Raw genomic sequence first — 15,482 nt, forward strand, 5'->3', positions numbered from 1 at the left:
TAAGATGGTAATTTGAGGCAGGTGCCTCCCAAGAGCCCTAAAGAAGTAAACTCACCTGAATGCTTCCTCCTTAGATGTGAAGCATATTTTAATTGTAGAAAAAGATCCTTTTATTTATATGTGATGCTTCTTGAAGGTAGACAGGGAGGCTACGACCTCTTCTTTATAACTTTCCCTCTCCAGAATGCCAAATGTTTTCCCAGTTGTACAGGACCTCATCTTTTTAGACCAAGTTAACGCCTTAGTAGGAACAGCAACTTTTAAATCATTGGTCCCCACAAAAAAAGAAAGAAAAAAAAAAATAGTGACATGCCCAGCATCCAAAGAGTTAATATTTCATAGTTTATCTCAACATGTGGAAAATCTAATCCATGTATCTGAAACAATTGTACTGCATGGATCCCTTATTTAATTTCTTCTTTGATTATTTAAGATAATGCAGACTGAAAGGAAATACTTGGTGCTGGTTGTTAATTAACATATTTTAATTTCTACAGAACCTACGAGGATAGAACTTACTCCTAAAAGAACAGAGTTAACAGTAGGAGAAAGTATCGTCCTAAATTGCAAAGCCATTCACGATGCTAGTCTGGATGTCACTTTCTACTGGACACTGAAAGGCCAACCTATCGATTTTGAGAAAGAAGGTGGACATTTTGAAAGCATCAGGGCCGTAAGTTAATACACTTTTACTTTTTAAGTAATAATATAGAATTTATATTCAAGTATAAAAATGTTCTTACCTATAAAATGATAAGAAAAATAGGGAAAATTTTAATTCCAAAAATCACTTTCCCCCATTATTTTATATTATGTCAATGATAGCAATTATGTTTAAAACCCCAGTGAGAAATTGGACAAATCTGATTGCTTTGCAGCTTTTATTTGCTTAATTTTATCAATATTTGCACTTTACATGTCGTTATGTTGCTACATAAAGTGCATATTGTTTTACTTCAAGCATTCTTAACAGTAATTATAATACAATAAATAAATAAGCTGATTTGTCCAACTCAGGAAATACTAATAGTGGGAAATTCTTTAATTATAGTTTTAATTATATTTTCTCAAAAATCTCTAAAGCTTAGACATGTAGCCATGGTTAGAAATACATATCAGCCTTCGATCAACTCCATAGACCTACCCGTTTCATGCCCACCAGATGTTTTCTTTTCAGCATATTCTTTTATGTACATATCTGTATGGGAAATCAGCTGAATGGAGCAGGAAAGCTTTTGAATCAAATCCTATAAATCATCATATTGTCTTAATCAAGAAGTGAAAAAAAAAAAAAAAACCTTCTCCTCTTATTTAAACTGAAAGGTGAAAAGTGTACTGGAATCAAGAGAGGAAAATATGGGCGGAATAAAGGTGGCAGAGAAAAAGGAACAATTGCACTTCATGGATTGGCTGGACGATCCCTCCAGATTGGCTAATGAGACAGATCCAAAATCAATTTATGGCTGCAAATCCAATTTAAGATGCTGCCACACAAGTATCGATATCAGTTTATCCTTTTAAACACGGGAACACCCCAGCTGTAATGAGCCCAACATAATACTCACTTGGGGCCGAATTTCATCTTAAAGGTCATGTGACACAGTAAAAAATGTTCTAGATCCAAAGTCAGAAATGTCCCTGATCAGGTCCCCGCTCAGACCCTAACCAGCTGTGCAACCTAAGGCCAGTCAGCTTGATTTGCTAGGGCGCTAATCTCACAGAGAAGTCAACTGAAAGAGTTAAGATAATTTCTAAGATTCCTTCTCACTTTATCATCTGATAAGTTTACATTACTAGAATAGTAAAAATGAGTTTTCTATATTGCTCTTGCCAATGTAGGCAAAACTTTAATTTCCTCCAAATCATTCCTTTTATCCTGGTTTTCTTTGCAATTAATGGGAGAGACTATATACATATGAAATAATTACCAACTGCCTTATTCTCATCTCATTAAATAAATTTATTTTTCATTATTAATGGTTATGTTATATGCAAAATATTTAGATCACATTAAACTCATTTTCCTCTAATTTGTGACTTTCCTGTTTCCTTTACCTTGACTTGATAATTCCTTCAACACTGTGAGCCAATTTTATGACAGGAATGCCATAAAACACAATTAAATAAACATGATGCACAAGTGTCACATTTGAATACAAACAATATATCCAAAATTATCTTCTTAGGATTAGCTATAAACATTCATTTTGAGTGATCAGCTATGTAAGGTAAAAAAGTGTCTAAAATTAATGTTGGTTTTTCTTCGTATAAGAAAGCCCCTCTTTGTTTTTAATGTACCAATAGAGAAATTAATGGCCCTGGTAAAATTATATGAATTCTTGTTTTTATCTTTTAGACATTGCCACGTTAGGTTGATTTCAATCATTTCTATCAATAAAGACCTATAATCCTTTTCGTAAGCTTGGCAGTTAATGATACCTGCTGTCTCCCTCTTTGCATATAAGCTGCTTTTGCCCTTGAGAAGTACAGCATTGACCCCTTTCTCCATGCAAACCCCTATTTTTCAAGTCATGTAAAATTGGGCTGTGGATTGTAGATGCTGCTAAAAAACCCAGACATAGAAGAATAAAGCCAGTTATTATACTGAGAAGAGAGAAAAATACTTAGCTCTAAGGTAATGTAGGACTTACCAATTTCAGTATGTTTAGAATAATTCACAGAAATGCATCTGACTTTAAAATATTTGGAAGCTTCAAAGCTACAAAGTGTAAAAGAAATTATCTTTTCACCTCTCTCTCAATTACCTCCAACACTGAGCGGGTCCTGGCGGACCTGAAGACATACAGTGATGAGAATCCTTCATGACGGTGAAAAGGTGGAGGGGAGAAAACCTTCTGTTCCCTTCTCTTGTGAAATAGCGTATCTGAGAAAGATGTTTTAGGAATAAATAAATTGTGTAAAGAAGGGAGACTTAGGAGAGCTTCGCTGCTTGTGTGAATGCTTTTTGTTTAAGAGGCCGTGGAAGACCCTGGGAATAGCAGAGGCCGGCTGGGGCTCAGAGTGGAGCCAGTGGTGGTCACCTATGGCCTGCTCTGGGTTTTAAAGCATAGACATGGGAGGCGCTATAAGGGTCTAGGCAGGTCCAGCAGAGTAAGAAACCAAACAGGACTCAGGGACTTAACACAGAATGTGTCTGGGACTGTGTCACGCAGAGGCTGACTGTCCTGGGACCTAACTCACCAGTGGGTGGTTAACAAGGGGGAGTCAGCAGAAGGAGAGCTTGCGCCCCCCCCCCCCCACATGGACACTGCCTTCTGCCAAGCGAGCCACCCAGATCCCTGGGGAAAAAGAAAAGTCACCAATGGTGTTAACATTTAGCATCTTGTAGATTTCAAAATAGCACTTAAAGAAGTTCCCTCCTTTTCAACTAACTTTACAGGTAACTTTTACTCACCACCATTGGTTTATAAATAAAGCTCTAGAAAGCTTTATGTGAAGCTTTTAAAGCATCTATAGACAATGTACATGGTTACATTTTAAATGAAGGAGTGCTTTTGGACTACATCTCAGGGCAGTAAATAGATAAACATATAACCATATCAGGTTAAAAATAACAATAGCTGTGGCTTTGAAATTTACATTAGAACATCAGTAACGATAAAGCTTCTATTTCTCTTGCCCGCTAGACTGAGGCCATGTTTTCCAAACCCATCAATTTGACCAATTTGGATTAAAAAACCATTGTTAAAGGGGTCTAAGCAATCCATTAGCCCATAAACATTTGATCCAGTTCATCCAAATTTATTTTTTTTTAAGCAAGGCTATGAATTAACTGAATGTGCCAAATTGATGTGGCTTTTCTTCAGATATAGTTCAACTCAATTTTATAAGCCAACTGCTACAAGAGCTCCAAATTAGAACACCCCCTTCACCCTTAAGGGGGAGCAGTTTACGGAGGGCTGGTGGTCTGCCCCCGAGAACTCTGCAAAAGGATTGGGGGGGGCTTGGTACTGGAGCTTGAGCTGGGTGGTAGGACCCCAGGTGCTAGGAGCAGAAGCTGCTTTCAGACAGAGCGAACAGGTCAAGCAAAGACAGAAAGGCAGAGAGATGAAAGGAGGTTTCAGGAACAGGGAGGAGGTGCTGGCACTGACAGCACAGTGAAGGCACATAGCAGACAATAAATCAATATTTGTTGAATCAATGTAAAGGAAAACAGCAGAGGCTTCATTGTAAAAGGCACTGATTTCCAAGCCGTGGAATTTGGGCTGATTTCTGATACATCAGGGAGTCGTGTGATTCAGTTTTGCTCTTTAGGAAGATAACTCTGACAGCTGTATAGAACAGGGATTGAATAGCTTGTGGACTTTATATTCACTCTACGCTGATTAAACAGAGGTTACAATGAGGAATCAACCATTATACACTTTGGCTTTAAACAACCATCTGTGATGAAATAAAGCAGTTACAATTGTGTTTTTCCACAACTGCTTGTGTTGGTCAGAGGTCTGCAGGAACCTCTTCAGCCTCTCAGGATGTGTGACCAGCACCTGAGCGGGACCACGTGGCCCCAGAGCCACAGTCCTGATGAATGACCGTGATGATCCCTTGTTTTCCAAACTTGAAACCCCAAATTTGTCACTTCAAGATGTGACCACATATTCATCCTTATAATATATCAAGAACAGCTATACTGATGGCATGGAAGCCTGCAATTTGCTTTGTTTTTTGGCAGAGGAAAAAGAAAAAAAATCAAACATTTGTCCTCAAGATGGTTAACTGAAAAATTGTCTTTTCCACTGTGAACTCACCAAACTTGCTGAAATTCACCTAAATGGGCAGCCCCGTCTGGGCGCTGCGTGGCTGTGCTGTTGGTAGTCACCCTTCCTGCTTCCCTGATTCTCTGGCTTAAAAATGTCCTCAGCAAGGCAGTGTAGGGATATTTGACCCCAGTTTTTTTATGAGGAAACTGAAGCAGAAGACTTTTCCAGGTCACATGATACTAAATCTGGGGATACAGTGAAAGGCGGTGTGAGATTGAAGCTGCCCTATGTCGTTTCTCCCGCTTGGTATTTATTGATCACCTATTATGTGTTCAGCCATTGCCAATCCACTTGGGGGCATCAAAATATAAGGGGATTTAGTGCAGTCTTTAGTAAACATAAGGAAGGCGTACAACACTAAGTAATCCAAGAAAATAGGACCATAAAAAAGTGCTATTTTTTATTATAGTCAAATATTATTGGAGAGCAGAAAAAGATTAATGTAATGGTTAATCATTATGAAGGAAAGCAAGATAAGGACTACAGAGGTATAAATATATATCTATATATTTAGCTGAGTGCTTAGCATATAGCAGGTGCTCAATCCATATATATGTGATAGCTTATCAATTCCTCATAACCGTCATATGAAGTAATATTATTTGGAAAGAAAGGAAGAAAAGAAAAAGGTAGCTTGAGATGGGGCAAGATACTGTATCTTTGCGTTATGAGGGATCTTGGCAATTACCGTGTTTGGTCTAGGTTGATGTATGGATTCTCCTCCCAGAGCATTAGTATCTGCTTTCAGTGATGAGGAACTCACACTCTGAGGTGTCCATCCCATGATCAACTGTATCTGAACGTCAGGAAGCTGGAAAGCAGGAGTCATTATGATAACTCATGGCAAGCATAGGAATCAAGAAAGAATATGTTTATCCTATCCATGGTTTTTGTGCAATGTTAGGAGGAGAAAAGTGGCCAGAATATAAATTCCTCATTGCCTTTGTGTTTTATGTTAGCTGGAAAGTTCTAGCCTATGCCAGTTTCCCTGTCACAACTACAGTTTCTCTTTTTAGGCTTTCGCTTCGATTTCCTAAGGAGTGAAAATCTCAGATAGAAGATAGTAAGTGCTTAATGGGCACCCTTCTCTTTCCTGATGGGCAAATGTTAATGCACTAAAATGCATGAGCTCTTCAGACGCTCGGCCCAGGGGTGCTAAGGCACAGATCTTTCTGGGCTTCATGGGCATCTGTTGCAGCCTCTTCATCTTATAAGCGGGGTCAGCCCTGGGCACACTTCCTGGGCCAGAGGGCAAAGGACCCTTGGCTACACTGAAGTCACGTGTCCTCTTTAGTTCATTCTGCTCACCAGTGTATCCATGCTCTTGAGAAGCATGCACTGTGAGCTCTGAGCCTGCCCTCCCCTGCCTCGCCAAGGGCTCGCCCTCCCACTGACTTGATTTCCTGCCTCCTGGATCTGTGTCTTGCTCTGGATCCTGGCCACCTGATAATGCACCACATTCTCTTCTCTGCTGTGATCTTTGACTGCTGCCTATTTGCTTTATAGCCGTTCTCTCCAGTCCCCCAAGGGACTTAGCAAGAGGAGTCAAGCTTGTGGGCCTACAAAGGAGAGAGGCTGCTCCTGGACACCTTAGAATTTTCTGACCATTCCAGGAAAGTGTCCAGCATCTACTGTTCCTGACTTGGGGTTAGCAAGTGTGCCTGGCCCACTAGCTTCTCCAGTTACTGTAGTTTCCATAACAGAAGTAGAAGTTGCATATTTTCCGGTGTGTTTCACGTAGTCACGTGAATGTGAGCAAAATATGACATTAAATCCACAGTTCACTTCTATAACATTTTGTATATGAATGAGATTAACTAAACCCTGGTTGTCCCTGAAGCGAACTCCCTCCTTTATTCTTTGATTGCTTTGCACTAAGGATGTCCACGGAATAGCCACTCAGTCAGTGTCTGTTGAACACAAAATAAAAACTTGATATAAAGCATTTTTTCAGCTTAGGCAGTGACTGCATTGTTTCAGGGGTTTTAATAGAATTAAAAACTGCACAAATTTCTGTGAAACCTGTTACCGTAACAGAGTTGTTTATTGCCTTGCTCTTTTACTTTTTATATATAGTTGCACTTTCATTTTAGCACAATTTAAAACTGAACGCACGGTGGCTGCATAAGTGCTGTCTAAGACAGACTGAAGCCAGGACTCCCCCCTCCATTCTTGTGAGTCTCTGTGGTCTGGGGCATGTCCGGCGGGAGCTGGGGGGATCATGCTAACTCTTGACCTCCGCTTCTAATCAAATTGGCAAATGGTCCCAAAAAGCAACTCATTTTTTGGACGTTTTCAAATGTAGTAAAATCAGCTAATGCCTGCAGAGTCGTCACGTATCAAACAGGCTTAGCCACTCGAGTCACCAGGCTCACGCTGTTCATTTAAACGCCGTCCACCCAAACAGGCCTCCGGGACAGTGTCGTGGGGAGGCTCACAGCTGCGTGTTCTTTAGTGGCTCCACTTTTGACGGCTCTCTTATTCTTAATGATGCAGTTCCAGAGCAGATGGGTGATATGAAAAGGTACTAGTTTCTCTGCACTGTTTTTGCAGTGCAAACGGCAGGTCTATTTCTAGTTGTTTTTTTTTTTTTGGGGGGGGGCGGGGTTTGGTGTTTTGGGTTTGTTTTTGGTTTTTGTTTTTTTGTTGTTGTTTTTGTTTTTTGTTTTTGTTTTTGTTTTTGTTTTTGTTTTCCTGAGAGAGAAAAGGGAAAAATAAAGCTTCTTTACAGAGAAAGGCATTTTAGTGTAGGCCATGCTGGGAAAAATCTGATCAATAGCCTGTGTTTTGGCATCTCCAAGGGGATGAAAGTCCCACACTGCCAGAGTCTCATCAGAGCCAGCAGGGAGGGTTCACATTATTGGATGGGGAAAAAGTGGGAAATCAGAAGTAGGAAACACATCATACCTTTAAATGGAATTTTCTTTCGCAGATTGTAAACTTGACAAGTTAAATATGCTTTTAGCGAACCAACTCCGAAAATTAAAAATGCTTTTACCACTACGACCCCATGTGTTCCCCTTTCACACATTTTATTTTTCTCCAGAATAATTTTCCCATTTTTTGTCATATATAAACTTACACTGCATTCCTCTAATACTATGTTTTCTTCGGGTTGGTGTTTTTTTTTTTTTTCTTCATGCTCATTTATTAATTATTACACTTTTATTTTTTAACCCCCACTGGATTTTTTATTTATTTATTTTTTAATTTTATATATTTTTACATCATTTTTCACTTTTGCACAATGTATGCATTTTCATCTTGGTTATAGTCCCGCACAATCCCTACCCTCCTTGTTTTGATCCTACTCCCTCCTAAACCCCCCCCCCCCGCCGCCTCCGTAGTGTGTCTCTGGTTTATAGTTGCTTGTTGGGTTGGTGGTTTTTAATGGAACCAAAGATGAGTTTAATCTGGAACGAAGAGCCCGTGTCTGGGAAATGTGGCCTTTGGCGCCCCCGTGAGTGGCTGCAGCGTGGCTGATGCCCTTGACCTGTCACTGCTGTTTTCGGGACAGATTCTGGCCCGATTCTGTCATTTTTTACTTAGACTTATGAATCTTTCTAGTAAGCATAGAAGACTTCGAACATTAACTTCCATGCAAAGTAATATCCCAAATATCCCTGGTCCAGTTCAGAATTTCTGTTATGTCTCTTCGCTGTCCCTAAATTTCTATCCAATATCCTGCAACTGTTCACTGAAGAACCATCAGTGGATACTGATTCTAGAATTACTTCTCTGTCCCAATCTGGCAAAAACTGATTTTTATAAGACAGCAAAACAATTTAGAAATTATATCTGGACTGGAAAGGGTGTAACATGAGTGCGTGTGTAGCAAAATACATGCATAACATCAAACCCACTCTTCAGTTATAAAATTACACTTTTGCACTTATATCAAATGTTCAAGTCATGCTGCTGACATGAGCACCTAAATTATCTTCATAGCCTAATAGTCATCTTCTCACAATACTCCAAATTTGTACGTTACCAGAGTTTGTTTTTATTTCCTTCTTTCAGAGCTGTTATTCAGATTGTACTTTTTTTTTTTTTTAAATACCTCTAGCTCCCTCTTGTTTTCTAGTACTGCTTTCCCCCTCATTATTCATCTTGATTTGTGAGCCTGTTCCAATGAGGTAAATTAGAAGTGAAATCTAATTGCATCAATTTTATCTGAGGCTACAAGGCCACTCGGAGCATTGGCCACTGAGTCCCCCCGGGGAGTGGCCCAAAGCCAAACAAGGACACAGGTTGGGTTGGTTATAGCCAACTCAGGCTGCACCCCAGTCAAGGAGTGATGAATGCCTAAGGGTGATCATAAAGACCGAGGCCCTTAACCCAAAGTCAGACAACTCTGAAGGGCCATCTCAGCTCTGGAGTTCATGGTTGGGACTGGCTAACCCCTCTGTGGCTCCAGCGCAGGTGAACACTTCTTCTTCCTAATTCTCCTTTCTTCGTTGTCCCCACAAATATGGAACCCAAAGGTGGTTCCCAGTAGCCACACCACCGTGGAGTCTGTTTCTCTGAAACCCTGACCTAAATCAGACAGAATGGCAAATCCCACCACTGAGACAGCGCTGGAAAACAGGTGTGAGAAGTAAGAATATCTCCCCTCTGCCGAATGCCTGCTAGATCCCGGGCAATGTGCTGGTCTTTTCAGATACTCTTTCATGTGTTTCCCACAAATACACTCTGATGAAGTTATTGGTATTGTTTTGGGTTTGGATTTTGGTTTTTAAAAAGAGCAAAAGAAATTTAGAAAGAAAAACAACTTTCCCAAATATAGACAGTTGTTGTGAACAGTCATTTGCCCAGGGGGGTCTGAATTCCAGTCCAACACTGCCTCAGAATCCCTTATCAACCCCAGAGTATATCTAGAACTGTTTAAGGATAGCACTTAAGATTTCCTGCATTCTCAATAAGTTTAACATTAAATTATATCATCTTGTGAATAATGTAGATAAGCATCCTTCATCCAAATTTTGAATTTGCGAGCCAATCATTTTTATGACAGGTAAGATTTTCATGTGTTCATATAAAATCACTCATTCCTATAAAGTGTATACTGTGATTATATGGTTATTTACATTCTTCATATATTTCCCCTATTTTTATAAATATATGGTATTTTACTATCATGTAGAAATTCCTGTCCATTTATCGAAAATATATTTTTGGTAAAATATATATATTTTGGTGTGTGTATATATATATATATATATATATATATATATTTAAAGGCAACCCTACAAAGCAGGCTTTTCAAAGTTCAAACATTTCTGAATAAAAATGAAACATTATCTGATTAAGAGCTAAACTAATATGTATAAATAGAATTGTACATAATGAAGAGAACTCCAGCTCTCCCTGTCTCGTCAGTATTGTTCCCTTCGATCCCCACAGTGGCCCAGGCGAGTCAGGCAATTACTTATAAACAGAGCCCCAGGAAGAAAAAGGATTAAGGGCCTCATCTCACAGCTTCTGGGCACCACGGGCTTATTTGTGACAATCACGTCATCACTCACTCTTCCTTGAGCTGAAAACCTCAATACCATGAGTGATACTTCACATCTGGCCAGATGTTTCTAAGTGGAGGTATGGAGAACTAAATTGAAATGTCATTCTTTCCCGTGGCTTTTGAAAACCAAAGACACAGGTTGTGTCTCCACTGCCCAGTGTCATCTCTATAGCTGTACAACTCAGCCCGTGCTCGCCTTGATCACCATGGATGACCTTGATCACTCAGCCCACACTTAACCTTGATCACTATTAACACATTACAATGCTGTGTTCTGTAAGATCAAGTTACCAAATGTTAGAAAATATCCCCCCATAAAACTTTCTGAGCCTGAATCAGAAAACATCTTAAAATACCCTACTACACTTGCCTCTTCAGATGGTCTGTGGGTGTGTTTTCCCATGACTTCAAGCTCATTTCTCTGGCTTATTTCTCCGTAATTGTTTCATTTTCTAGTGTGTGGACCCAGTTTGATCAACTTCCCTTTTTAGTCTTTTGAAGATCCTCTGAATATGGGTATGAGATAAAATATGTTATATTGCTTCTACTGCTGAGGATGAGTCAGAGAAAACGGTTTCCACATTCAAGACATTTAAAGTCCTATCTGTTCTGCCTGCATGAGTACTTAGAGCATCGTTGGTAGCACATGGCTGTTCACCACCAAATCCAGTTTGGAAGTCAGATAACTGCTAGGGCTTCAGATTCTGCTCTGCTCTTCATGCCAGTATCCCCAGAACTCCCACTGAACTCTCCCGTGCCCCCAAAGCGAGAGTCAAAATCTGCTGTCATTGGTGCTTGGCCCTCCCTTTGCCTCTGTGTCTCCTATTAGGATCAGGCTTATTTACTGAGCTCCACCCAGTACCTGGTGCACATTAAAGACTATATAGAAATATAGAGATCTGCTAAAGGGTCAGTAAAATCGAAGTATATGAATTAAAAAACAGTCATTTAGAGCAGGCCCCTTAGAAATAAATGTTGGTTAGAACATCTGAATGTCTTAATGTTTTGTTAACAGGAAAATTTCTAATTTCTGCTGTCATTATAGATCATTTTCTATAATGATCTATAGTTTTATTCATTTTATTTCACATGAAAATTGGAATGTGTTGAAAAATCTGTGCAGAAAATAGTTTTCTCTGGAAATAAGAATCACAGGAGTTCTTAATACAAAAGAAAAATACAATGGATTCTAGTTACCTTATTGAAGCAACACTCATATGTTTCACAGGCTTTTTGTTATTTTAGGAAGAGTGCCCTACATAAATCTATGCATCCAGGGAATATAATTTAACCTACACAGTGATGAAATGCATAGTATAATAAGGTCCTTTATACCAGAATTTTTAACTTGTAAGGATAATATGTAAAAGAGGATTTTTCTTTTTCGTTCTTGAAAGCCTGGATAAATAAAAGGCTGTACTTATTATCCAGCACCACAGAAGATGTAGGATTTGTATAAGCAAACATGGTTCAGTTTTCCATTTTGAACTACTGTTGATATGTAAGTACTGTGTTTTAGACTGACTCATATATTATTTCTCAAAGTGATTTTCAAAGAGTTGACTTTTTGAGAGACTATTATTTTTGAGACATCTTTGAAATTCTGCCTTTATTTCACAATTTCTCTTCATGCATCTGTTTTGTACTCAATTCCAAAGGGTGCCTAAGTGTTATGATGTGTTTGGCTTTTAGCTTTTCAAAATCCTCTAGTTCCTTTCATGCACTATTTTTATTATATTACAACATAAAAGTGAACTTTGAGAGTCTAGAATTAAGAACTCAGTAGGTAGCCTCTCAAAGATGTTTTCTGTCTTAGAAGAGGAGAAAGAGATTTCAGAAATAACTACTAGACTATTATTATTCACTTCCTTCCCTCATCTGATTTTCCTTATACAGGAGCAGAAAAGATCAACATAGAGAAAATGATACTTTTACCTTTATCGAATAATTAATGACGGTACAATACATCAACTCTGAATTTCTCTCAAGTCCCCCAGGATTAGTGGAGCACTTTTACACTAGGCACCAGTTCAGGAACTGGGCATCCTGTAGTAGTTGGTAACAAGCATTCTGAGGGAGGCACAGGAATACAACTGAGGCAGGACGCTGCCCCTTGGAAGCTTAGAGTCTCCCAGAACAGCCAACAAACAGCTGAGAGACAGAGCAGTGAGACATGTGTGGGGTGCTCAGCCCGAGTTCCCCACACCCTGTCCCCCCCCTCAGGAGCTTTGCAGACTCCCTAGCCCACACAATACTGCGCCCGCCCTTAGGAGGAGTTTCCCAGGCAACCCAAGGAGAGCAAACAGAAGGGGAACAGACATTCCAGGTAGAGACTGAGCCAGAGAATAATGTGAAGGATGCTGAGCTGTTGTCTTCCAAATCCCAGTAACAATGATGCTCTTACAGTTCAAGTAAACCTCATTGCCTACATGGCTAGAGTAATTTTATTTTAAAGAAAGCTCATGTCACCTATGAGAGTGAAGTAAGTGGCCATGATTATTCTCGGTTCCCATTATAGCCAGTTACATATTCCTAGCAAAAGCAAAGCTGCCAGATTTTTCTAAATTAAATCCAGGGATAAATTGTGTGTTGTTTAGCATAAGTATATGTGTTTTACATAAATTTACATGTTGCTTGAAGCTTTCTGTGGGGTATATAAAAATGAAATTAAGTATTGCAATGTTAAGATTCAATATTCAGGGTCATTTAGATAATTCCCTGAGAAACATTATGCACTTTTTTTTTTTTCCTTCAGGAGACTGCTTGTTATTCTAGAGACTGTTCGGATAATACAATGCAGTTAAGAAAAACAGAGGCAAAATCAGAGTATCTGCTTCCACAGCCTTCCAAATCTATCCCTTTACAAAATTATCTATTTTTGAGGGCAGAATCATACCTGTCTGTTGACAGCACCAGACATTATGCCCAGCAGTTTATTTTTTAAATTAAGTATCAATTAAAATATCCGTTAAACTAATTATTATATAAACGTACACTTTTATCTTCCTATATATGTCACGTTCTCACCTTCTGGCTCATCTGCTACAATTCCACCCCCCAAAATAGGAATAAGCCAATATCAAGAAAAAAAGTTAAGACATTTAATCACTTCACAAACTTTTTTTTACAATAAGTGTGTGTAGTGTGTGTGGCAATATATTGGGACATAGAATATATGGTTGAGTGAAGCATCATCTCTCTCTTCTAGAATTATTAATCTAGACAGACTTTTGAGCAACTATTGAATGTGATAAGTGTTACAATATTGAGACATTACACTATTCAGAGATATAAGCTCTGGAGGAGAAACTTGAATTATTAATCTCGCCTGTCATTGGCAGAAAGACTTGTTCTCACAATTAATGTTCAACTGAATATAACTAAGTTCATCACTAAATCTTATTCAGTGGCTCCCGTGTTTAGCGTGACCTCAGTTTTACAGATTCGAGCATTTCAATAAAAATGTTTCCATTTGCTTTTAAAATTCATCAGTCAGAAGCAGTTATAAATCATTTTCCCTTAGCTAACTTTCTTAAGGTTTTGCCCACTTTCTGTTTCTAACTACATTTGGTCTCCTACCAAATTCCTACCTGGAATAACCCACTCACTGGTCACTTTCATTTTTGCATTTTAGATGTTGAGATTTAAATATCTTTAGAGAGGAGACAAGTTTAAATATCAATGACTGCCTTTTGCACAGCTCCCTTTACTTCTGATGAAAGCTTAGAGGAAGTAAGGGGCAATTACCCTAAATATGCAGAGGTGGCAATTAAACATTGCAGGAGTTTGTTTTCCCTGCAAAATAAACCACCTGAAAACATTTAATGACTTCAAACCTCCATCTATGTAGTTCGTGCTTCTGTGTGTTAGCAACTCTCTGAGCCCTGCTGGATCATCTGCTGGTCTTAGTGACAACCTGGAGAACCCCCAGTCAGCTGTCAGAGCAGGACAGCAGGACATCTCCCAGGTCAGCGGCTGTTGAGTGGGGCCATGGAGGTCTTGAGTTCTGAGATTCCAGAACAGCAGCAGCAGCAGCAGCAGCAGCAGCAGCACGAGCTCCCAGACCTGGGCTCAGAATTAGCATGTTTTATTGGTTAAAACGCCATCAAGCCACATTATACTCAAAGGGTGGGGAGGAAGCAAAAAGCTGTGGCTGCTTATCTCTCGCCACAGGATTTCTCCAACTAGCAACCAGCCCTTGTCTCAGGATCCACAGAAGTCCAATTTCTGTTTCTGCTAGATTTTGCTGCAAAATTAATGACCTGATTCTTTGAGACAGTATGTTGGTCTGCACTGGGTTTGTTTTTCTGCTGGCCTCAGATGGGCTCATTAAAGCCAATGCCACCTCTGGGGTTCAGTTGCTGTGTGGGTGGGGCAGTTAGACCTGCCCAGAGTGGCCGCCCCTCCAGCAGGCTGGCAAGGCTGGAACAGAGCTGTCAGGGGCTCCACACAGAGGCCCCAGACGCACGCACCTGGCAAGCATTGCTTCTGTGTTTGCTCATGTCTCATTGACCAATGAGTTCGCTGTTTTTATTGAATTGTTCAACCAATGACAGCACTTAGTTTGGCTAGAAAGAGTTATTTTTCCATATATGGTTCGCATTCTTTTTAAAATGTTAAGAAATTTTCCTTGCTTATTAATAGGACATGAGCAGCAGTTAGAAAAAAATTAACAGAGAACTAATTTTTAATTCAAAAATAATGAATTAATTGGTATTTCAGAAAAATTTGAAGACAATTATATTGCTACCACAATTATCCTAAAATAATCCATGTTAATTGTCTCTAACAAAAATTGGCTGTAGTGATTTCTTTGTTTTAGTTATATTGTGATAAGAAAAGTTCTTATCAAATAACTTTTATCAAAGAAAAAACTCATTAATATACTTATTAATGAACAGCTAGAAACAGATTATGGCTATGTCTTAAAGAAAATGAAATACAGTGCAGTTTTCATACCCCAAATGAGTTCCTGGGCTCCTGTCGTCAGCATGGCATGTCCCAGTTGTGAGTGAGTGAATAGTGGTATAATTACTCATGGTACCATTTATTTTGCTGCAGCTTAAACTAATTGAGAGAATAGAAATATTTATAAAGTTGTTCACAAGCTAGAATTAAATTAAAAGTTTATTAGTGAAGCTGTGATGACAGTACACTAATCTAAGAAAAGTAGTAGAGGTGAG

General features: G+C 39.1%; 1 protein-coding gene across 3 annotated transcripts in view; it reads left to right on the top strand.

Annotated features, from left to right (window-relative positions):
- CNTN5 (contactin 5) overlaps window positions 1–15,482 on the top strand; it is a gene marked incomplete at both ends in the record, with an annotated part of 519,573 nt that overhangs the window by 407,539 nt on the left and 96,552 nt on the right. For all 3 annotated transcript variants that reach the window (XM_084251216.1, XM_084251217.1, XM_084251218.1), the window contains one exon: window positions 498–673. In XM_084251216.1, coding sequence (XP_084107342.1) covers window positions 498–673 — 176 coding nt within the window. The remainder of the gene's footprint in view (window positions 1–497; window positions 674–15,482) is intronic.

The sequence above is a fragment of the Talpa europaea genome (assembly GCF_964194135.1).
Source record: "Talpa europaea genome assembly, chromosome: 12".
Lineage (NCBI taxonomy): Eukaryota > Metazoa > Chordata > Mammalia > Eulipotyphla > Talpidae > Talpa > Talpa europaea.